A 24908-nucleotide genomic window follows, 5' to 3' on the forward strand; every position below is an offset into this window, starting at 1 on the left:
AAGTACTCTATTTTAGCATAAAATTAATTGGTGTTATTTGCAATCTAGCAAGGAGCGACTTGCTTGTCAATACTACTCGCATACCAATTTTCACGATTTTGATTGTGACATTACGCCATGACATCGCGTAAAAACGCGGTGCGGTGGGAGGAAAAGCGGACGCATGCGCTCAGATCAAATGCAAAGATCTTGCAGTGTTTTGGTACATTTATGCTTAAATATATAAATTTTCTTCTCAATCTTTCAGTCAATCCCTAGAAGATAATGAGATGCTTCGAATTATGTATTTTAAATTTAATTGTAATTGGTTAAGGTTTGACTAAAGGTGACTAAAGGGCAAATTGAGGAATCGGGCAAAATCACCCCCTGATTGGATCAGAAGGTTGCATTGTTGCGTTATATTATATGTAACTCTACTTCGGATGTTAACATAAAATATAAATTCAAAACTAATCTTGTAGTGTTTGGCATCGTGCCTTAAAGCAAATTGCTGGAACCTCGTGTGCCGAAAATTAGAATCTTTAGAAACACTTTATAACAATATTTAAACTTTGAAAATATTAGATTTTTGAGAATTTTGAAATATTTTTCTCTAAAAATTTCTATAAAATATCTTATAATTTGATGTGCATATGTCTAATAATCATTTTTGACCGCCAAATGTTTTTTTTTATTTTTTTCAGTCGATCTCCAAAAAAGCTGGACCTGTCTTTCCAAAAATTAAATCAGTTTTTCATTTTGGCAATACAAATAAAATGTGTTTTGAATAATTCGGATTGGACAGTCTTCTCAAAAAACTCAATTGTCATTTTTTTATTTTTTTTGCATTTTTCCCCCGTGTATTTGCGATGCACCTGCCTTTGCTAGAAATTAATCAAAACGCCTGCCATCAATACGAATCGAATATTTTTAGGATTATATAAATCGGTTGATCCATGTTTGCAAAATCGTCGACAAAAATGTGTATTGGTACATACACACATACATCCATTTTTTGCGATTACTGTAACTTACCCTACGAAAAGTATAAAATATTAATTTTAAAACTTAATTTTAAAATTTCTATTAAGTGGTTATCATTATTTTATAATCACATTTTTGCTTTTTCAATGGTTTATTTAATCCAAATAAACATAAAAATGCATGTAAAATTATGCATATTATGCATATCCCAAAATATCCGTTTCAAAAAATAGTAAAATTGAGCGTTATATAAAAAGTATTATATATAAAATATGTTTGTCGATTACTTGATAAATTTTATATTTTTATGCCATGTTTCTACTCTTTGAAACTTGAGCATCAAGTATCCTTTTCTTAATTCTGTATTTCGTGCCTGGAATAATAGTTCAATTGAGGACAGCTTATCATATATACATTTATACACATATACATAAATACATATGTACATATATAAATAATGGAAATTCGCTCATTTAAAAGATAAGTATAATTTAACATTCTTGATACACCCCCCCCCCCCCACGAAGTAACGCCTATCGACGGTTTCCGTGGGGGCCAGGGGCAAGGGTAAAGCGAAGGTTTTAGTCGGTATTATACCTAGGCAGTATTGAGTCCGACATACCCAGACAAAAGACCAGTTTTGGTTGCATAAAGGCATTTTTCTCGCTATACGACAAATATATATATATATATAAGAACCGCACGTGAGAGATAGATAATATTCGCCTAATATTCCTTCAAAATTTAAAACAAGAATTCAAAAATATATCGATTACTAAAATTTATATTTACCTGTTGAACGCGCTCATTTTTCAATGGTTCTGTAACTCGTGAAATTACACGACATCCTTCTCCTCCCGCGTATTGAATTATATCAACTTGAGGTCTGAAATTGACCTTCTTCGTCTGCTTCTTCTTACTCGGATAAGCTTGATAGCAATATGGTACTGAATAATTAAAAAATAATAATGAAATTGGTACTCAATTTAAAGAAAGGTTTACGGTTTATCTACCTGTTTCGTCAAAGAAACTCCTAATTCCAATATCACCACCATCTCTTTCAATTAGCTCAGAAGATTTTTTCTTCAGAATGCTGTTAAAAGGTGATAAATCTTGGCCTTCACAAGGGATGCTTTTTCCAATATTTATTTCACTCTACGATGATGAGGTAGATGTTTATATTATGATTATCAAGTAAAATTTAAAAGTATATACATATATAAAGAGAGCGCGTGAGATGATAATCTGCAAAAAATGGTTTTCATAATACCTTTTAGAAAATTTGATGTAAAATGCTCAATCCAATAACAACTTGACCAATCATTATTGGCGCTATATTTTAAAATCGATTCAAACACCGTTTAATTTTTTTACGAAAACGTGAACGGAAAACAATTTTTTTACTAATAATTATACCAATCCCGATTAATTTTAATATTTTTATCGTTTTTAAAAAATTTAGTCAATTGTTATAATATATTAAATAACGTATATGTAAAGTTATTACATTATCATCAGATTTTTCATCTTTAAATATTTTTTTTGGCTCTCCAGGGTTACTTCCGATAACGATGAAAGAGCATGTCTTTGCTTCAGATATTGAACTTAGTCCTTCACTCGAAGAACTTGCTATACCTTCAAAGTAAAAAAATGTGTAGTACATTTAATTTTCTTGTGATACTAAATAATAATTAATTATTTAACTATGGAACAATAACAATTTTATCATACTTTCATCAGAACTGCCCGTTGCGTGGCAAAGTTCGTCTAGCAATGAGTTCTCTTTACAAATTTTAGATTCTTTTCCGAGAGAATTATCACATGCAGAAGAAATTCTCAAAATGGTAAATTTTTCACAAAAAGCATCATCTGAATTTTCTGATATTTTAGAATTTGGTGGATTTACATGATTATCATCTGAAAAAAAAATGAATTATTAAAATAATAATTATTCAATTTAATTAAAAAAGTATAAATAAGGAAATAATTTGTCGGCTTTATTATCACATGTAGAAGAAATTCTCAAAATGGTAAATTTTTCACAAAAAGCATCATCTGAATTTTCTGATATTTTAGAATTTGGTGGATTTACATGATTATCATCTGAAAAAAATTGAATTATTAAAATAATAATTATTCAATTTAATTAAAAAAGTATAAATAAGGAAATAATTTGTCGGCTTTAACATTAGGTAAAAATTTTATGAAAGGTTTGATCGACATTCGCGCTGGCAGAATTTGCAAAAACAGAGACATTTCTACTATTGGTATGACCAAAATAAATTTAGAAATTTAATAACTACTCCCATTTGAAACGAGCAAATTCAAAATATTATATAAAATCCATTTCAACATACTTGTAGGAAAGTCGCAAAATAAACCAGCGCGTTTGGAAGCTTTCCGTGTCGATTCACCTTTTTTATTTTGTCCCGCAGCTATTTCCGATGGGCCTGCTGATTTTCTATTGGCATTACTAGGAGAATTAGTTCTATTCAAACGTCTTTTGTTTCTAATCCCTTTTTTCGTTTTCCCAAATCTATTGTTTGTCTTGGCCGGTTCACGTTTCGTATTAGTTTTCTTGAGAGGCATTTTGTGGCCCTTGACACTGCGCTGGCTCTATATGGTGTTGATCTTTATGTAATACATTTCTAGTATATTTTTATTGTGATGACCTGACAGATTTTGATTTGAAGGCCTAAACTTTTTCACCGAAACAAAATCGGACGTTGCGCTCTTATCTGAGTACGCGTTGAATAAAAATAGTTTCAAATCTAGATAACTTTTAGCCGAGAAATAGAGAATTTCACTTTGAAACGTCGTTGGAAACGTAACATTTTTCATAATTATTGCATGATTTCAATTATTCAAGAATTTCAATCTTGTGTAATTACTTTTTTTACATAAAACTCTCCGAAAACTTTGTTGAAAATATTAAACATTTACACTTGTAATAGCTGTTATGCAGTATTTAAGGCATGTTATATTTGGTTGTCAAATATCTCCCTTCCGCCTTTTTGTATTATAAACCAATAGCAAAAAAGCGGAAGGGAGATATTTGACAACTTAATATTTTTTTTTTTTTTATTATTTCTGTTAATTTTAACAATCAGATTACAATACAATCTATAAGTTAAAAGTTATGGTATTGAAAATCAAAATCAAAAAGAAAAAAAAAAATAGAATGAAATTCTAATACAAAACAGGGAAATTATGTTGTTGACGGTAGATCGCTGGGCCATTTTCTTTTCAGGCGTTTTAATTTTTCGGCTGTTTGTACTATTTGCATTTCCGGATTGACGTGTGCATCCAATTTGTTTTGAAAGATAAAACTTCTGAACAACCTAATATAAAAGCAAAATAAATTTCGTAACTGATATGAATTTTCTAAATGAACCTTAATGTCAAATATGTTGATAAACTTATATTTTGTGGGTCTTTCATTTTAGGACCCTTATATCAAACGAAAAATATATATAAAAAAAACTTCTTGCTCAGTTGTATTCTTTGTTTTTACAGAAGCAGTTGTTTGAATTACAAAAAAATTTTTTTCATATTGTATCTTTTTTTTTATATATATATATGATTTATTGGCTTTATAAGCTAGTACATTAGCCATATACTAAAATACATAATATCTACACTATCTCTTAAAGTCTTACGTATACAAAAAATATAAAAGCTTTTATAAAAATATTAATTTAGAGACAGATAAAAGCTGGAAGAGAAAATCCAAAAAAATATGTAATATCTTTCCCCATATTACTGAAAAAAATATTATATAAATATTATTAAAATGAAACTAGGAGTAACATTTTGCATTTATATATTCTCTAACTAATATTATAATGATAATTATGACTATTGTAGTAAGGTGTTGCCTTTAGGTTTCAATTTGCTGTTGATTATTTCTTGGCGTTTAATTTCTTCTTGTTCTTTCAATTTTGCACTTCTCTCTAATGCAAAATCTATTTCTGAAGAAAGAGTAACTATTTGTTTAGCAATTTCACGCTGCTTAGTTATCTTTCTCAACCGATTCATCTGTAATAGAAATATGACTAATGTATATACATATGTACACACACACACACACACACACACACACACACACACATATATATATATATATATATATATATATATATATATATATATATATATTGCGCATGCAAAAAATACAAGGAATTGAATTTAAAGTCTTATTTCAAAAGTGAATGGGGGTAAATATATTTGGTGCCCTCATACCGCAAATTGTGTCTTAGAATCCAGAGGTAATAATAATAATCACAATAATACTAACAATATATATATATATATATATATATATATATATATATATATATATATATATATATATATATATATGTATATACAGTATAATCTCACTAATCTGGCATCCAATAATCCGGCACCCAACGCCTCACTATTTTTTAAATTATATAAAAAAATTAAAACAAATATGATTTACATGTGAGAGATTGATGTCTGGATAATTTTAAACAAGGAATTTGCATTATATCCATTTATCCAGCATTTTAAAAACAAATTAGAAGAACTTGCTTTTCTTCCTGACCAAATCTATAACTCAGACGAGACTGATCTGTTTTATAGGCCGTTGCACAATGAAATGCATTATTTTATTCATAATATCACTATGACTTTTTTGCTATAATCCAGTAATTCAAACATTTTAATAATCATGCACCCACCCATGTTTAATAGTGCTGTATTATTGAGATTACACAGTATATATGATTACTATTTAGTAATTATTATGTTACTGTTGATTATTATAGACTTATTTGTAAAATGTTATTATGTTAATATATAATGTTAAAGGTAATAATGTTAAAGCCATTCTCTAAAGTCTTTGGAGGCTTTAAAGTATTTAATAAATTTTAGACAAAATATGATAATTCGTTTACTCCTAAAGGTGTGGGTCTTCCATCCAAAAATGTATAATCTGGAAGATTTGCTAAGGGTCCACCACGATTTGGGTTTTCCGGCAAGTCTCTTTGTTTTCTCCATTCTTGATTTAAACCAACTTTGAAAATTTTATGTTTGGAGCGTGTGATTAAAACTGTAAAAAAGGGGATAATAACTCAAATATTTGTAATACTTGTAATATACAATAGAACCTCGTTTATCCGGACCTCAGTTATACGGATTCGCGATTATCTGGACTCCCAACGGCGATCAACTTATATGTATATTCATACCTACAAGTCGAATTTTTGCATGAATATATATGTACATACATAAAGAAGCTTCAATTTTTAATAAACATTAATTTTCGTTGATATCTAGGTATGTATTTCTTATTTTTAATAGATACACAACATTATTGTTCATACATCCGATTATCCGGATTTTCAATTATCCGAACGACAATTAGTCCGGTTAATCGAGGTTCTACTGTAGTTCAAAATTTCTTAAATGAAAGATATAGGTTAGGTACTTACAATAAACTTGAGAAAGGCTCTTTTTCGCAATTATCACACTTGAATTCATTTTGTCCAAATAATTAACAAAATGAATTTATATTAAATATTTCTAATTGTTGTGTTAAATACTAATTATTCAATTATTCGTATTTTACATATTAAAAACATATGATCCAGTATCGACAACTGTCAAAAACACCATTATGTATGTTCAGAGCACAGGAACAAACCGGGGTTGCCATCTATGAGAAAATTGATTATTAAAATATTATTGCAGTTTGATTTTACTTTGTCACAAATTTTATTAAAATATTCATCTATTTTGCAACTACAATTATAAAAGCGTTAAATTTTTTTGTCAGCGAGCAACTAACTAACTGATATAAATGTCTTATTGCGAAAAAATATTTGTTTACCTTAGGTAAGAATGTACTATGATAACAAAAGGAAATGCATATTTTGATTATGGTGAATTAATAATAACAACCATTTGAGTACGATTTATTGTCAAATACTTTGCTGTAATTCAAGGTATTTATGAAGTTTTAGTTCAGTTATAAGTAGCCATCCATATCCATGTTGTTAAAAAAAAATTGACAAATTAAAAGATGGGTAACAATGTGAGTACTGCTACAAACAATCGTGAATTAGTGGAGAACTTGATAGCCTCTAAATATTTACAATCAAATGAAATTGCTGATGGATTTAGAATTGTCGATAGAGGAGATTATGTATCACCTTCAAAAAGAGAATTTGCTTATGCAGACTGTGCTTGGAAGTATAACGACCTACATCTTTCAGCCCCTTCAATATATTGGTAACTAAAACTATTTTAAAGTTAATAACATATATATCTAAAGTTTTATTAAAGCTTTATACCCTTTATAAATTTCACTATAGAGTCTATGTTCAAAATTAATTATAATTTTGGTTAAAATGTTTTCTAACGCTTGGAATGGAAGTTTGTTTGATTGTATTTAAAATACTGCAAATTTCTAAGTCACTCCGCAAATGATTTATATAATTTTTGTCTATGCCATTCATAACACTTCTGTTATGTTAACATGTATATCTTATACTAATTCTAATACTCATGAATTTAAATATAATTATTGCTCATATTCTATTTAGATTATCACCATTTGTATATATTACAGTTTTGCGCTAGAAACTTTACAAATAAAGCCAGGCATGTCTTTTTTAAATATTGGATCAGGTACTGGTTACCTAAACACCATAGTTGGATTGCTGGTCGGGGAATACGGTATAAATCATGGCATAGAAATAAATAAAGATGTGATTGCCCATGCCGAAGTGTGTATTGATAGTTTCATGGCAAATACTTTGCCGCAGATAAAAAATACTAGTTTTTGTAGACCTACACTTACACATGGTGATTATTTTTAAATAATATATTTTTAAATCATTAAGAAACATCAGAAATATAGCATAAATAATTAAATATTATTATTAGTAGCAAATGCGAATCATTCATTTTCTAATAGGCAATGATATTTTAAATTGCAATTATTATTGTTTTGTAGGTGATGCATTTGCGATACTTCCTAACATGTTATATGACAGAATCTATGTAGGAGCTAAATGTACAGAAGTTATGTCTAACTATTTTAAACAGTTTCTTAAGGTAAAATAACAAAATATTGTAATATTAATCTTAAATTAAATTGAGTATATTTTATTTAAAAAATAATGTCAGGTTGAAGGCTGTTTAATATTACCTATATCAAATTGTCTTTGCTTGATACAACGATTGACTTCTAAACTGTTCCATTCGTCACTAGTGACTGGAGTATCTTTTGCATCTTTAGTTTCAAAAAGTCCAAAAGATCCAGCGGGAGTTAGAAACATTGCACGTAAGTATGTGATTCAACAAAATGCTTTGCATCAATTTTGAATAATATTATATTGCAGCTTTTGGTTGTCCATTGACTTTAAGAGAATCGTGCAGAAAGAGCATTCGAGACTTGATAGAAAAAGAAACACTAGCCAGAATTTCAGTTGATAAAGATTTTCAGAATATCAATGATACAAGTGAAAAGTTAAAAGACAAAGAGGTAAAAAGTATTTTTCTTTCCAAAGTGCCATGTATTCGAGCTGATCTTGTATATGAAAGAAGAATTCGTGAGTATTTTAAATTTTCTGTTCCTTAAATAAATATGTGCAATATCATTTAAAAGTAGTTCTTTGCTTTGTTGATTTAGTTTTGATAATAAATTTGCATGGTTGGTTTCATAACTATACAAATTTTAATAAGGTAATTAAGTCTTGACGATAATTACTATTATTATTATAGAAAGCAATAGTACAGATGGTGAAAATGGAACACAGCTAAGAAAAAATAATGTTCAACTCAATATGTCTGAAAAAGATATAGGTCAGTTCAGTCAATAATTTTATAAACATCTATGCAATGTATTTATAAATATTTGTTACTATTATTACTTATTTTTGCAAATTTCTGCAGAAACTATTAAAAGTGAGCACATGAATAATTGTTCTACATGTACAAAGTACATTATTCAAGATAATCAAGCCCAACACATGGAAGTAAGTATTTTTCATTTATTTATAACAAATATATAAGAATATAAAATGCATTATTAAAAATAGTCAGATGATGAAAATCCAGTTGAGTCACTTGAAGAACTAGAAATGGATATTGCTAGGTTTCGAGATCGATTCCGATGGTTACTAGAAAATGTAACCATTAGAGATGAATTTATTAGAAGGCATCAAGAATCCATTAGACATGAATTTATTAGAAGGCATCAAGATTTGGTATTAGAAAGACAGGGACAGAATGGGACTGGGAATAATCAAAATAATGATGATATACAGCCTCAAAATGAAGATAATAAGACTGATGATACAACTAATAATTGGCAATTAATAGATTTGCAACAAGATATTACAGACTGGAATGATAATGAAAATGTTGAAGCTGAACAATCAATCACCAAATGCAAAACTATAAGCAAAAATTTAATCAAAGATAGTTCAACCATAAATAATGCATCTTGTTCACATGAAGGTGAGCTTATAATATAATTCTTATTAATTCCATATTATTTACCAATTTTCTCTTCAGAAAAGGCTCCAAAACGGTCTTCAGATTTTGATAATGAGAGTGAATCAAAACGTTTTGGGACTTCTCAAAGTAGTAGTGATGAGGTATGCATTACTTTAAAATTATTTGTGAACTGATCTGAATTATCAATCTATAATTTTTCATTTTAGGACGAATTAGAGTTTCTAGATGACATAGATGATGAGAAATTACCCTCATCATCTTCATCTTCATCTTCGTCCTCTACATCATTCACTTCTTCAACATTGGACAGCCCCCCAAATACAGACACAACAGATTCAATGGAATCAATCTATGCATTTTCAAATCAAAATTTAGCGCGACATTTGCTATTAGATCCTGATGACTGTCAAAACGTTTTTCTTACTTACCAACAGAAAAAAGAACAAAAAACACAAGAATCTAAAATATCAAAGGAAATTTCTAGCTGGCCTGTTTATAAGCAGTTGACGTAAGTATAATATGAAGATTTATGAAGGTTTTTGGAAACACAACTATTATTAAGCTTAATTATCTTTAGAGATAGAATTTTAACTTAACTGATGTATGTTTTCTTCCAGATTTATTAAAATTTTTAATAAAGTCGTTGATGAATTGCCGCTACCTCCACCCATTAAAAACTATATCATGATCATTGATTTGAATTACTTAGTACGCTATGATTAAATTAAAATTTGTTTTAAGTTAAAAATATTTAATTATTCAAAATAGTGTCCTAGTTTCTGAAGTATAAAAAAAATTGTGATAAATAACAGGTTTATTTTATAAATTGAAATGTAATATATATTGAGAAGTAAACATTATAGTTATATAGCAATGGTTTATCTTCAAAAATATTTAATTCGCCAAACCCAACAATCAATAAATAATAACGATCATGCAGCAAATCCAGCAAAGAAATCCGAAGCATCTTTCATTTTGCTAGAGGGTAAATTTTTCTTCATTTCTTTCTTTTTATTGTGTTTTTCTTTAGTGTTTGCCTTTTCATAATCTTCAAAGTATTGTATATTCCAAAATTTAATATCATTATTATGAGATGACGAAGCAATTATGGTTCCATCATTTGATATATCCATTGATTCAACAAATAAATTATGTTGCCCTACCACTCCTAAATGTCTCTGAGGGCTCAAATGCGTTGCACGAAGTATACCATCTTCTCCAGAAGAAACTACAATATTTTCTGTTACCGGTATTAAACAAGATATTAATCTCTTAGGTCCAGGTAAAGAATCACAATGCAATCCAAATTCATTCCAATTAAAACTATACAAGCGTCCTTTACTGCTACCTGCCACAATTTTGGTTTCATAATTATAAAGTCCTAAGCAAGTAAGTTCCTCCTCATATTCTTCTGATTGCACATGAATTTTTCTAAGTAAGAATAATTCAAATATGTAAATATATTTATTTTTATATACAGTAATTTGATCATTAGTTTTGTACCTCATGTTTATATTTATTGTTGTCAGTGACCCATCACCACTTGAGCAGACTAAATATTTTTTGTGGTCATTAGTTATCATGTCAGAAATATAATCCTCGCACTTTTTTAAAGAAAACAATGGGTCTTGCTCTTTGACTCTTAAATCCCAAATTTTAACACATCCATCATCATCTCCTATGTGAATAATAGATCTTTATATGATAAATAAAAAATAATAAAGAATATATATAATACCTGTAGCAAATATATTTTCATCAATAATTGTGAGGCAATAAGCAGGTACCTCATGTGCTTCTTCATAATTTCGTATAAATTTACCACTTTCAACATCAGTCAAAACTATCGATTTATCCTATTGTAGAAATATATTAGAAATAAATAATAATTGTCATTTAATAAAATTATCAAACGAATTTGATATACTACTGTAGTAGTCAAACATGTAACAATTTTTATGATAAATCTGAATTTCAATCACTTTTGCATGTATTATCAACTTATTACAAATGCACCTCCTATTTTCTTTACGAAGCTAATTTACATAGTGTGTTTTATATTACCTTTGCAGTAGAATATAGAATATTACCATCATCACTGAATTCTATATCACGACATGATTTTAGATGGCATTCGTGTGTTGCTATAAGTTCATTTGCATCTGTACTATATTTATAAATTTGTATATCTCCTAACATATTTGCTACTCCTAACAAATCATTTTTGGGATGAAAACATATATCAGCATTAAACTCTTCTGTGTTTATATCGGGTGGATGATTTCTTTGGAATTGTTGTGCTTCTTTGATTGCTTTAATCAATTCATCTTCATCTTCTTCTAATTAATATATTGAAGAAAGATGATTATTGAAAAGTATTGCAATTATGATTAATATTATTAAGATACTACTAACCTTGATTCTGTAAATTGTTTTCGGAATCACTATCACTACTTTCAGCATCGTTTTCTTGTAAAATTTCATCATCTTCACTACTTGAATCTGACATTTTTATAATATTTTGTATATATTTATTATTTTTTTTAAAGATTTTGTATCTAAATTATTTATTTAATATTTTTATAAGTGCGTGTATTTTATAGGTTAGAAAAGGGTATATTGGTAAATAAATTTCCCGAGGTGTCATAAAATTACTTAAACATAAATATATTTTTATATACATTCGTAAATAATATATGATAATGGCTGAATTATTAAAATGACGTAATGTATTATAAATATAACTATGAATGGCTTATTTTCATTGATTTTAATCCTATAACAAGAAATTACTTTTTCGAAAATTTGCCCAAATCAATCAGTTAGATTAGTTAATTAATAAATGAAAAACAATATGATTAAATATTAATTGGTTGACTGTAAAGTATATTGATGTAATTATATATAAAAAAAATCAATTATATTTTTAAATAAACCGCTCTTATAGTAGCAATAACATACCACAAGAAGATTAAATGCGGTAACACATGCGATCTCGATCTGTCGAATCTCATGCAACTCGAAATAGATTATTTTTGGAACTTTTTTCAGAATGTGCGAAATCGGGATTATATCATGTTAAAACAACAATTTCCATATTAGTAACTTATGAATAAAGTCCTCAAGCGGCCTTCTTGCCGCTAGCACGAAACATTTTTAAAATAATTCACTAAAATGGCAGCAGCGGGTGATAATTTCAGCGTCTGGTTAAATGACAAATTGCAAAAATTAAATACTGATGAAACTGTTTTTGGCTCTTATATTACTGGAATTCTCGAAGGCGATGAAAGTCATGAAGAAAAAGTTGAAGCTCTAGAAGGAATTTTGTCAGAAATAATTGTAAGAGTTGTATACCTTTGAAAGATAAATATACCTATTTGATTCTAAGATATATTCGTTATTACGCAAAAATATGACTATGAAGAATTATGCATTAAACTATTTCATGTTAACTAGTAACAGATATGCTTGTTTCCCTCTGGCAATCTAAAATTATTTGCAGATCAGTGACATACCAAGTGTGGTAAAGGAGATAGTTGATAAATGGATTAGTACAAGACCTAACCAGGAGGAGAAACTTGCATCAGAAGTTGAAGATGTCGATACTCGATTAGCACGTCTTTTAGAATCTCAAACTTTAGCAACAACGGTGCAGAGACAATATACAGCAGATGAACTTCGTATTAGAGAAGCAGTATTAGCACAATATAGTCAGTTGTCAGACGAGGTGTGTTGTTGATATTCAATATGTAAAGAAATAATATTTGATGCTAACATTAATCACAGTACAAGAAGTAGTTAGCCATCTGCTTCAAAGCTAATAAGCAATGCCACTAAAGGATTTTGTTCTAACTCCAGGGTGAAGATGAAGAAGCATCAGGGTCGGATGCAGAATGTGATCTGGTGAAAAATACGAACGTTTCTGATGTTCTTCAAGCCAATAAAGAGAGAAGAGAGCAGGCAAAACTTGAAAGCCAGAAAAAGAAAGATAAAGACAAAGAAGACAGGTAATTTGAATGGATGTTGGACACTGCTGTTTTAAACTATAACAAACAATTTTTTCATGTGATTTTTATATTATTTCTTACTATTGTTATTCTAGAGAAAAACAAAAACAACAAAGAGAAGAAAAAAAGGAGAAAAGGAAGACTCAAAAAGGTGAAAGACGCAGGTAGCATGTTCGATACTCATATTTTCTAAATCATTGTGGTTGTATTTATTTCATTTTATAATTTATTTTTCCTATAATATTGGTAAAATATAGCAGGTTTTGTCACTAGTCAGTACTTGTTAGACCTTATTGTATATATAGCAAAATTTTGATCAAAATATATAATCAATATTTTAATAATTATATTCAAGATTTAATATGTTTAAAATAGAACTTGTTACTTGAGTACATTATTTTTTTGTAGTTTGTCTTATCTATTTCAGGTACTTCAGCAACAAATGTATTTCTTGCACAGTGAAATATTAACTGCTAATTTGTAATTATTTAATTAATTGCATTTAGTTGCAATGCAATTTCAGTATATTATTCTTATATATGAAAACAAAATTTGTATTAGTTATTAAATTTAATACTACATACATTTGGAAAAAATAGTATTATAAATTTTGGTCAGACACCTTCAGAGTGTCAAAGTAACGCTCCTTCAGAGCGTCAAAGTGACTCCTTCGGAATATCTCGATCAATTTTAGTGATAATTGTTTTCTTTGTTAATTCAACGATGACAGATCACAATGAGTACAAACTCCACCTCAAATTTTACATACAGCATACTTGTGTTTCATTATTAATTTAATGAATATAAATAAGAAGAAAAAATATAGTGTTTCGGGTTAATTTTGAGAGTTTTGTTCATTTTTGCTTCAGAGATTATAATATTTGATGCTTAGCTATTCTGGTCAATTTCAGACCAAAGTTTTAATCAATATTTAGTTGAGAAAACAGAGGCAAATTACTTTTAGAAAATACCTAATTTCACGAAAAATCGATGTTTCTTTATTCCGTTCGGATCATGTTCCACTGTGGCACTGTTGCTACTTTGAGAAAGACTTTGTTGAACTTGAAAACTATATTACTAGTCTATAAATATTGAGGTTTCACAATTGAGGTTTTAGCACATACTCTAAAATATAGAATGCTGGTGCCTAAGCTAGCGGTCCATCGCCTTTCCTTTCCTTTCATTTTTGTCACGCGATTATGACTTTGTTTACAATTATGACTTTGTTTACAAAACCGATGAGGGATACTATACCTACGGGTATAAAATATCCGAACAATGTCAAAAAAAAAGTAATGTTTCTCAAAATTCATGGATATATCAAATATTCGAAGATATTCTATCCACAGATTTTTTAACAAAGTTTTTGCCTCTTATTTTTATGAAATATTCAAAGATATCCAAAAATTGGTGGATAATGCGTGGATACCTTTAAATATTTTATTAACTTCCCGTAGGGCAAGTTATAGTAATCGCAAAAAAATCGGAAATGAAAATTTTTATATATCTTTACGTTTCAAAGGTTTCTGAACATTTTGGCATACCTTACAATTAGAAAAAATGGATGTATGTGTGTGTGTGTGTGTGTGTGTGTGTGTGTATGTATGTATGTACGTGTGTGTATGTATGTGCGGATACAAATCTTCGTCGACGATTTCGGGAACACGGATCAATCGATTTGAATAATTCAAAAAAAAATCGATTCGTATTGATAAGGAGACGTGCTGATTAGTTTTTGGCGAAGGCAGGTCTAGCCATTCCGAAGATACGGGGCAAAAAGTGCCAAAAACGGTACCTCAGTTTTTAAGAGAACGGAGCGTCCGATTTGAATAATTCAAAAAACATTTTATTTGTATTGACAAGATGAAGAATCCATAAAATTTTCATGAAGGTAGGTCCAGCGGTTTCGTAGATATAGAGAAAAAAGTAAAAAAATGAGCCATCTGGCGGTCAAAAATGATCATTAGACATATGCACATCAGATTATCAGATATTTTATAGAGATTTTAACAATAAGTATACATTTTGTTAACATTCCAATGGGTTCCGTACCAATGCCTATGCGTTAGACAGCGACGCGGCGCTTACGCGCTTTATATTTTGTCCCTATGCAGTTAAAGCAGTACGATTGCTTTGAAAAAAAAAGTTCAGAACTTCCACATAATGTCAAAATAAAGAAAAAAAATTTTTTTTCAAAAAAAAAAATTAAATTTTTTTTTTTTTTTTTAAAAAAAATTTTTTCAAAAAAGGTAATTTTTTGTCCAATTTATAGTTTCTCAAAAATCTCATTTTTTCAAAGTAATTTTTTTTCAAAAATGTTAAACGTTTTTAAAAAAATAATAATTCTTGGTACGGGAAATTCCAGCAATTTGCCTTAAGGCACGATGCCTTAATTGCCTTAAGACAGAATTCCACTTACAGCTAGTTTGAAAATAAAAACACAAAAACTCAGTCAAAAAATCCGTGGATATCTTTGAATATTTCATATAAATAAAACGGTAAAAACTTTATTAAAAAAATCCATGGATTGAATATTTCATAAAAATAAAACGACAAAAACTTCGTAGATAGATATCTTTGAATATTTCATAATAGTCCATGACTTGAACTTGATATTTATAATATATTCATGTTTTTGTTAAATTAATATTCATCATATTCATGCTCAATTTGAATATAAAAATATCAAGTTAAAACCTTAGGTATATCCATAGAATAATTTTTTATTCTTATTACGGGTGCTTATGACTTGTAAGAATGAATAATGTAAGAAAAAGGAAACAAATTCTGGGTCTCTCTATAGTAGAGGAAAAATATAATGAACAACATATCACCGATGTGCATGAGACTCAGGTTTAACGGAAAATTTTTGTGTTTAAGTGGTGGCGACATTGAATCATGGCGCAAGGGATTGTTTGTAAACCTTCTCGTTTGACATTGTTGACATAGGACCTTACAAAGAACTTACAACATACAAATGTTTGTGGCCTATTTTTTTTGGTTTTATTGATTATCACTTGAAATTAAGAATTTTATTATCAATATAATCTTGTCATACTATATTCTGTCAACGTTTGGTTCATATTAGTTGTTAATTTCTACAGTTTATTGCATTTCATACTATATGTGATAAAATGACTACTGAAGAAATGGATTTTAATAAAATTTGCCGAGTATGTTGTAGTGAAGGAGTTATGATGTCTTTATTTAAAGTTCAAATGTCGAAGAAATTAATGGCCTGTGCCTCAATACAGGTAATGCCCAGATCAATGACTTAAAAATATTGTAATAAAGCAATTATCACATATTGATTTATTGAAGGTTTGGCAAAATGATGGTTTACCACCTCAAATTTGTAATAAATGTGCTGCAAAGCTTCATATAGCCTTCCAATTTAAAAAGCTGTGTGAGCGTTCAGATGCACGCCTCAGACAATATATAATTAATCCTCAAGCAATGTCTCAAATTCAACATCAGCAACAACAACAACAGCCACAACAACAACAGCAAACTGCACCTCCTCAACAAAATCAAGGTTGTGTTTATGTTGAATGCACCCCAGCTCTAGATAATTTAAGCGAGCCTAAATATTATGAAAATTTACAAACAGTTTCATCACAGGTTAGCCCTCTTTATTTTCAATTATATAACTCAAGAGTGCTAAAAATATTTAATGAATTATCTTTAAAATTGCTTTGCTATTCTAAATAATAACATTTCTATTTAACAGTTGTATGCACAATCAAATTCTCTTCAGCCTTTACAATCATACAGCATTCAAGGTTTACATGTGCCTTCAGTTCAGTTTCCAGTTTCATCAGCTCAATATAACACAGTTCATCCAAATGGACATATACTAATTGGACAGTTGCCAGGTATTTGATCATATAAAATATTTTAATTGTCAATCTTTTTATACTTTTTTCTTGCAGTATCTTCTGCAGGACAAGTGGTAACTCTAAATAATGCTCCTGTTCAGTCAGTAGCGCAAATGCCAGATAATATAATGAAAAATACAAGTACTAACAGTATGCGAATGATCAAGAGGAAACCTTTGCAAGGTGTTATAAGATCTACAAATGAGAATGATGGATTTAAATGCTCTATATGTTTTAAGGAGTTTAGTTCTGCTTCAAAGTTAACTAGACATGTTAAAACTCACTCAGGGGAAATGCCTTATAAATGCAAAGTATGTCACAAAGCTTTCTCTCATAGTGGAAACTTTAAGGTATTTATTGAGATCAAAATTAAACTAAATTTTTTATCAGTATCAATAGATGCATACAACTCTTTTTTGCAGGTCCATATGCGAATGCATACTGATGAAAGGCCTTTTGTTTGTTCAGTGTGCGATAAAGCCTGCAGACAGGCGCAAGACTTGGAAAAACATATGCGCACACATACAGGGGAGAAGCCGCATGTTTGTCCTGTTTGTCAAAGGGCTTTCTCTACTTCCAGTAAGTCTGAAGCATGAATATATATTTATTGACCTATTTTATTTCTATATTTTTGTAATTTTGCTCCCATTTGTTATCTTTTCCATTAGTCAAAAAAAGTATCAATATATTTACTTTGTTTTTATTAGGTAACCTCATAGCACATGGGCGTATTCACACAGGCGAGAAACCTTATGTCTGTTCTGTATGTCAGAAAGCCTTTTGCCAATCAAATGAATTGACAAAACATGTTAGAACCCATACCGGTGAAAAGAGTCATGCTTGCACAATTTGCCATAAAGGTTTTAATGGCTCTTCTACTTTGATTGTTCATATGAGAAGCCACACAGGCGAACGACCCTACATATGTAGTATCTGCAATAAAGGTAAATAGCTTGATAAAGGCCATTTTGCTAAGAGCATTCAAGATTTAATGTATTTCATTATCTAATTTCATTTTATTTACTATTTATTTGTTCACTAACTGTTTATTAAATACCTGAACATAATCAATTCAAATTTCTCAAAATACACCACTTTGAATACAGTGGTTAAATATTTTAATCCAATTTTATATATTGCAGAAATAAATAATAAAATGTATTAAGTTTTATGAATCATAGAATTTTTAAATTAATAATTTAATTCATAGTCCTATTTTATTAATGTATGAATTTGTACAATTTGAAATGCATGGTTATTATATGTTATATTTATTACGGTTATTGTATACTCTTTATTCTATCACTTCAATTTTAATTATAATTTCCTTTTTAGGCTTTACACAATCAAGCTGTTTGGCGGTGCATATAAAACGACACACTGGAGAGAAAAACTTTCATTGTGAAACATGTTCTCGTTCATTCGTAACAAATGCTGATCTAAAAGAGCATATGCTTACCCATAGCTCTGACAAACCCTTTGGATGCAATATGTGTAATAAAAGATATTCTAGAGCAAATGATTTGAATAGGCATACAAAAACTCATGCATTGTAAAAATAAAAACTAAATGTACATCGGGATCTTTTTTTAATATTATTTCTCAGTTATAATGTAACTATAAAAATATGAGTAGCATACTACTACTGATATGATATATTATATATCTAGATAGATATAATATATATATATATATATATATATATATATATATATATTATATATATGTATATGTACATAATATATTATATAGATATATATAATATATTATATCTATCTAGATATATAATACATCATATCAGTAGTATATTATATCTATCTAGATATAATATATATAATAATTTTACTAATAGTAACAATAGATTAGAATATATCATTTATTTATGCGTTTTTCTATAAATTATATTACCGCTATTTAATTGTTTCACATTGGTCAATGCCGTTTTCCGAAAGACAAAAGTCATTAGTGTAGATTACTCGACGTACATACACAATCCAAATGTTAACATCCACTAATGGCAGCCATATTGGAAACAAATATCATTTTGACGTCGTCTACCGTTTGGTAGTGTTGATTTTTATTAAGAATTTTTTACGTTTAATGTTACTTTGATATCAGTTTTTACACATTAAGTAATATTGTGACTCAAATTACTAGAATTTTAGTGCAGTGACAGTTCTGTGATAGTTTGAGGCAAATATTGTGCCACTGTTATTGCGGGACCTTGAAGTCTACAAGTGAATTTTTCTTTTGTTTGGATATAATATATTATGCCATTCTTGTCAGGAGGTAGGATAACATTGCAATAATGCACCTATATACATTTACCGAATGCATGTTTTATTGCGTGTCAATTTTTGCGGTAAAGTTAGGTTAGCTATATCTGTTTCTGTCAACCTTCAAAACAAGCTTTTGGAGGGGACCGATATGTTTATTCGACTGTTCACAGTGCCTCTGATACATTACGACACATTGCGACATATCATAAATTTGTTATAAATTAGCTTTAAATATCAGGTTAGAGATGTCTCATTTGTAAATTAGAACTAAATTATGTCAATTGTAGCCTCATACCAACTTTCTTGTTACTATTGATATTTTACATGTTATTGAAGTAATTAATTTGTCAGGGATCTCAATTTATTATGCAGAATCACGAAAATGCAACTAGAGTTACTTTTACCAAGCAAAAACAATTAAATTAAAGTATTTACATTTGACGTTTCTAAAGTCATAGAACTCGCACTTGCTATTGAAAAATGACACAAATTTCTGGATGCAGATATAAAAACAGAGCACTGTGTACTATGTACAGCCTCATTCATCATTGTAAGATGACTGTAATTAGTTCTTTTCTTCAATTTTTTTTCATAAAGAATTTTTTTGAAAAAGTCAAAATTAACATTGTCAAATGATATGACTTATTCACTCTTTATACTAATAAATAAATTAAAAAAAATTTTAGATTTATGATCTTTTATTTCTCGTAAAACACACTTACCACTTTAAGATAGTTATTATACTTTCTACTAAAGAATACTAAAGAATCAGAGTACTTCAAGTATTTCTTTAAGATTTTTTATATGAAGAGTAATTTATTAAAATAATTATTTGTGCATACTAGTGGCACCATTATATAGAAACCCTCAATGAAATGAACAATTTATTTTATTTACAAATTGTAAAAGATGTTTCTAATTATTAAATATGTTAATCTATAATTGAGCCTTTCGTTTAAATTGTACCCTTCTTTTACTCATTTATATAAAAAAGTTAATTCAATTAAATTGCAAATATATCATTCTATCTATTTTATGGCAAATCTATCGACTATAGATATATTTTTGATAAGTAACATGCATTATGTTAATAACTTGTCTGAAATTAGAGTGAGCAACTCGAAACTGACATTAATTGTCGACTTATGTGCTCTTTGTTAATTTAATGAAACTGTACTTGATATTTTGCAAAAATTTTATCTCTAAAAGAACTAAAATCCGTAGCTTTTAATCTATGCAGACTTTTTTCAAAGTCAAACTGAATTCTTCTATTATCTCGTTACCATAAAACAAAAAATGCTGTAAGCATTAAATAAGTTGGAAAAGTTTGCTCAAAATTATGAGAACATTCCAATTAATTATATTGCAATCAAACAGCTACTATAGCTGTAAACATTTATTTTTATGAAAAACTTTGATTTGCATTACATCTTGTAATGCGATATGTAAGATTATAACATTTCATTATGGTTCTATTTTATTTATATTGCCCTTGAACATATTATCATTTTTTAACATTGTTGTAAACATTTTACGTTATTACAAATATATAATAGCAATATAATATTGCTTTGAAATTAAAATAGTAATTTAATATCTCTACAGCTGCTTATAATTTGAAATTTAAATATATACTAAATGAATAAACTTTTAATAGTAATATAGTTTATATCTTTGTCGTAAAATCTTTTATGCAATTTTGCATTTAAGGGGGTTGTTCTTTTTTTTTGTTATAAAAAGTGCAAGGTATTTGTTTTTGTTTTTCTCGAAATGTATTGATCATAGAGACATGCGTTTTTTTTTTAAACAAAAATTACAAAATCATAAAATATTAAGAAATTTTATAATTTTTTTTGTCGCCGTCATTTGTTAACCAGGAGGCGCCAAAGTGGGCATTGAAAAATCGATCTCTTTTGCGGTGCCACAGATAAATCCATTCGAGAAGCTTTGCAAAAATTTTTTGCTTAATATTACCAAGTTGTTTGAGGTAGGGGGACTAGGTATTGCAGTGGTGAACAAATTAAAAAAAATGCAAGTCGATCCGACTTGCATTTTTTTTTTAATTTGTGGCACCGCATTGGAAAAAGACAATTTGAGAAAAACCTATTTAAAGTTTTTAATATAATGTACAAAATACAACATTTAATTTAATGTACTAAATACACCATGGTGTTCAAAGATGCTGACACATTAAAAAGGTCATGTGCATGAGGTATTATAATGAAAAAGAGAGCAGCTGGCATACAATAGCTCCGGAGCAATGAAAAAAACGGTTTCAGAGGATCATACATATAAAGATATATATAAATATAACTTCGTCAAAAAACTAATGTTTTTATCTTTCCTAATATCAAAAAATCTCAAAATCGAAAAAAAAATAAAAAAAGAACAACCCCCTTAAGAACGAATAATAACTTTTCGAATAACCATTTTACATGGACTTTTACGAGTTAGGTGTTTTCTAATTATAAGAATCCAATATAATTTGAAAAAGTATTTCATGAAAATATAGTTTTGTATTATGAATTTTCTTGTAGTAAGGCTTTCCAAAAGGTTATTAACAAATAGCTGCTTTTTATTTGACCACGTGGTTACTTGGTACCTAGTATATCATCCGATGGAAAGTTATCTGTTTGCCTAAGGGGCAATGAAGTATTAAACTTCCTAACATATTCAAGATTTTGTAAAATGGTTCTTTAAAGTGTATCATCTGGTAACCTCTTTGACCACCGGTAAGATGTCAGCGCCTGCCATTATCGGTCTGCACTCGAGTTTTCCGGCAGGTTAAATCCAGGTAGTGTGGCGCTCTCTTCCAATGCTCCGTCCGCGGTAAGCGCTCAAGCTCAGAGCACACCGGACGCTTACCGCTTAGGTAATGACCTTCGTTTCGTGACGTACTCGACCGCCACTCGCTCTGTCGGAAACCGACGAGTGCTTCATGCCGAGCGCACACGAATGGATCCGGGTCAAAGCCGAACTCGTGCCTCAATCAGCGCAGATACAGCGGCTCTCAACGTTTTGCAAATAAAATCAACAAAAAATGATAGTTAAGAAATTCATATTTCATGAAAGTACTCGTATATCCATTTTCAAAATTTGACAATGGTCAAGAGATTTTGTATTTTTAACTTCCCGTAGGGTAAGTTATTGTAATGGGCCGAAAATCGAAATTGAACATTTTTACATTTCTCGACGTTTTGAAGGTTTCTGAACATTTTGGCATGCCACAGAAAAAATGGATGTGTGTGTATGTATGTATGGATACAAATTTCCAGTCACGTTTTCGGGCGCACGGATCAACCGATTTGAATGGTTCAAAAAACATTCGATTCCTATTAATAGGGAGATGAGCTGATTAGTTTTTGGCAAAGGCAGGTCCAGCAGTTACGGAGATAAAGAGCAAAGAGTGCAGAAAATAGAAATCGAGTTTTTGAGAGAACGGAGCATCCGATTTGAATGATCAAAAAAACATTCAATTAGTAATGATTGGGAGAAGTGGTTATTAGTTTTTGGCAAAGGCAGGCGCAGCTATTTCGAAGATTCGGAGCTAAATGTGTAAAAAATGGCAGTTTTTGAGAGAACTAAGCGTCCGATTCAAATGATTCAAAGAACTTTCTGCTTCTCTTAACAAAATAATTGGATTTCAAAAAAAATATTTTTGTATATCAAAAATAATTCAGATTTTATTTTTAATTCTGACTATAGTTCTAATATACTTTAAACAAATAATTTCAACTTTGCAATTCAGTTTATATAATTCTTATAAATATTACACAATGTTACAATATTAATAATAATCTATTTGAAAACATTCAGTATTCCTCGAAGATTTCGTTACGGCACGGGAAGTTCCAGCAATTTGCCTTAAGGCACGATGCCATACATCCCACTAGTTTTAAGGATATTTTTTCCACAGTTTTACTTGTTGTCCATTTCAGGACAGATGTAAAAACTACTTGAACGTTGTGTTGTAAAAAGTTGTAAAAAAAACAGTTGTTTTTGGAAAAATATGTTTCCTTTTTTGGGCACCAACTTGGACCAGCTCAATGATATCTAGTCTTTCAAAATTTGGCTCAGCTGATAACAAATATGATTTCCAATCATATGCAATAATTTCTATTCATAATCCCTAATTATTACGAATATTTGAAATGTGATAGTTTATTCTTACAGTTGTCAAGAAATCAAAATATCTGTATTTAAGGTGATTATATTGTGTGCTAAATCAGGTTGCAAAGTAATTCGATTAGTAACTAATTCTCTTTATATAGTGTAATATGTACAAGTACCCACGTTGCCTATGTTTGCTATATTAATTGTTATGGTTGACATCCCACCGCTGCCACCATGTAAAGCTGGTACCCCAAACTGCTACCAAATAATGTTGTGCCACCGATGATGCCAACAATATGTAGATTCTTTCTGCTGCTAACAAAGCTGTCACCAATCTGCGTAGTTTGTATTCTGACCATCATGGTGGCTTATTATGTTATTTATAATTATTGCGAACATATCCCTTACAAAGTATATAGGTAATAATTACGAATATTTGAAATTTGATAATATATTCTAACAATAGTCAAAAAATCGAAATATCTTTATTTTAGCTGATTATATTTTCTGCTAAAACAATATGTCCAAGATTGCCCATGTTGGCCAAGAAATGTGTAATATGTACAAGTTGCCAATTTGAGGATTTTTATTCCTTACGTGTATGGTATCGTTTCTTTCGTTTATCTTACATTTATTTATCATGTTTAAGTGTTTATTTCATTGATTTGAACAGCAATCAGAACTTAAGAGTCAGTAAGCTGTTGGGCTAATTTCTTTTAATACTACGCCGGTTTTACGGATGGCAATCCAAACAGTTGTCTATCTTTGTGTGATAAATTTTATTAATACAATTTCTGTAATAGGGCGAATATTTTATTGATGCAATAGTGCCGGATGAGGACTATTTTCACTTGGAAATATATATATTTTTAAGTGAAAACTGATGTCACTCCTGCTTGACATCAGACTCCTCGAAGCAGGATCGAATTCGAATCCTCTGATTCAGGTCCAGTCGCCTCAAACACTTACAAACGAGTGAACCCTATATATATATATATATATATATATATATATATATATATATTTCAAGTTTGAGCCGAAAAATCTTTTTGTATCTCTGCTTTATCTTTGAGCGTGAGCTATGTTTATTCTTCGCGCACAGACTGAAACTACTCTGCCTTTTTATGATAGCAATATGACTACATTTCTTCTTCTGTTTTATACGTAATTGTTCT

The 24908-nt window shown here is 29.3% G+C and overlaps 6 protein-coding genes across 8 annotated transcripts in view; 4 read left to right on the top strand and 2 right to left on the bottom strand.

Annotated features, from left to right (window-relative positions):
- Window positions 1-4818: 4818 nt before the first annotated feature.
- LOC113363898 (39S ribosomal protein L52, mitochondrial-like) lies at window positions 4819-6573 on the bottom strand. Its single transcript, XM_026606380.1, has 3 exons — window positions 6423-6573; window positions 5886-6040; window positions 4819-5001 (listed from the first exon to the last, which is right to left on the bottom strand). Exons 1-3 carry the CDS (start codon window positions 6469-6471, stop codon window positions 4822-4824), a joined length of 384 nt encoding a protein of 127 aa, XP_026462165.1. The 5' UTR covers window positions 6472-6573; the 3' UTR covers window positions 4819-4821.
- Window positions 6574-6947: 374 nt separating this feature from the next.
- On the top strand, window positions 6948-10273 carry LOC113373806. Its single transcript, XM_026614083.1, has 11 exons — window positions 6948-7221; window positions 7562-7797; window positions 7949-8049; window positions 8122-8278; window positions 8337-8546; window positions 8719-8799; window positions 8890-8972; window positions 9036-9456; window positions 9514-9596; window positions 9663-9964; window positions 10074-10273. The coding sequence occupies exons 1-11, from the start codon at window positions 7013-7015 to the stop codon at window positions 10177-10179; spliced, it is 1989 nt and encodes a 662-aa protein (XP_026469868.1). The 5' UTR covers window positions 6948-7012; the 3' UTR covers window positions 10180-10273.
- A 58-nt stretch (window positions 10274-10331) lies between these two features.
- LOC113383234 (WD repeat-containing protein 55 homolog) lies at window positions 10332-14647 on the bottom strand. The gene is made up of 7 exons (XM_026621489.1): window positions 14611-14647; window positions 14435-14524; window positions 11872-11958; window positions 11521-11795; window positions 11195-11312; window positions 10960-11134; window positions 10332-10887 (listed from the first exon to the last, which is right to left on the bottom strand). The coding sequence occupies exons 1-7, from the start codon at window positions 14645-14647 to the stop codon at window positions 10389-10391; spliced, it is 1281 nt and encodes a 426-aa protein (XP_026477274.1). The 3' UTR covers window positions 10332-10388.
- On the top strand, window positions 12486-13646 carry LOC113373816 (coiled-coil domain-containing protein 43-like). The gene is made up of 4 exons (XM_026614093.1): window positions 12486-12795; window positions 12959-13183; window positions 13315-13463; window positions 13559-13646. The coding sequence occupies exons 1-4, from the start codon at window positions 12631-12633 to the stop codon at window positions 13629-13631; spliced, it is 612 nt and encodes a 203-aa protein (XP_026469878.1). The 5' UTR covers window positions 12486-12630; the 3' UTR covers window positions 13632-13646.
- Window positions 14648-16596: 1949 nt separating the features above from the next.
- LOC113363705 (zinc finger protein 2-like) lies at window positions 16597-18916 on the top strand. The gene is made up of 7 exons (XM_026606187.1): window positions 16597-16717; window positions 16785-17084; window positions 17194-17338; window positions 17396-17691; window positions 17764-17920; window positions 18049-18285; window positions 18677-18916. Exons 1-7 carry the CDS (start codon window positions 16598-16600, stop codon window positions 18895-18897), a joined length of 1476 nt encoding a protein of 491 aa, XP_026461972.1. The 5' UTR covers window position 16597; the 3' UTR covers window positions 18898-18916.
- A 485-nt stretch (window positions 18917-19401) lies between these two features.
- The window catches only part of LOC113373304 (nuclear receptor coactivator 3-like), a 105795-nt gene continuing 100288 nt past the window's right edge, over window positions 19402-24908 (top strand). For all 3 annotated transcript variants that reach the window (XM_026613617.1, XM_026613629.1, XM_026613637.1), the window contains exon 1: window positions 19402-19630. The gene's annotated coding sequence lies outside the window, so the exon portion shown is untranslated. The remainder of the gene's footprint in view (window positions 19631-24908) is intronic.

The sequence above is a fragment of the Ctenocephalides felis genome, unplaced genomic scaffold, assembly GCF_003426905.1.
Source record: "Ctenocephalides felis isolate EL2017-DRISC unplaced genomic scaffold, ASM342690v1 CF-g0.4_SCAFFOLD_00845, whole genome shotgun sequence".
NCBI lineage: Eukaryota > Metazoa > Arthropoda > Insecta > Siphonaptera > Pulicidae > Ctenocephalides > Ctenocephalides felis.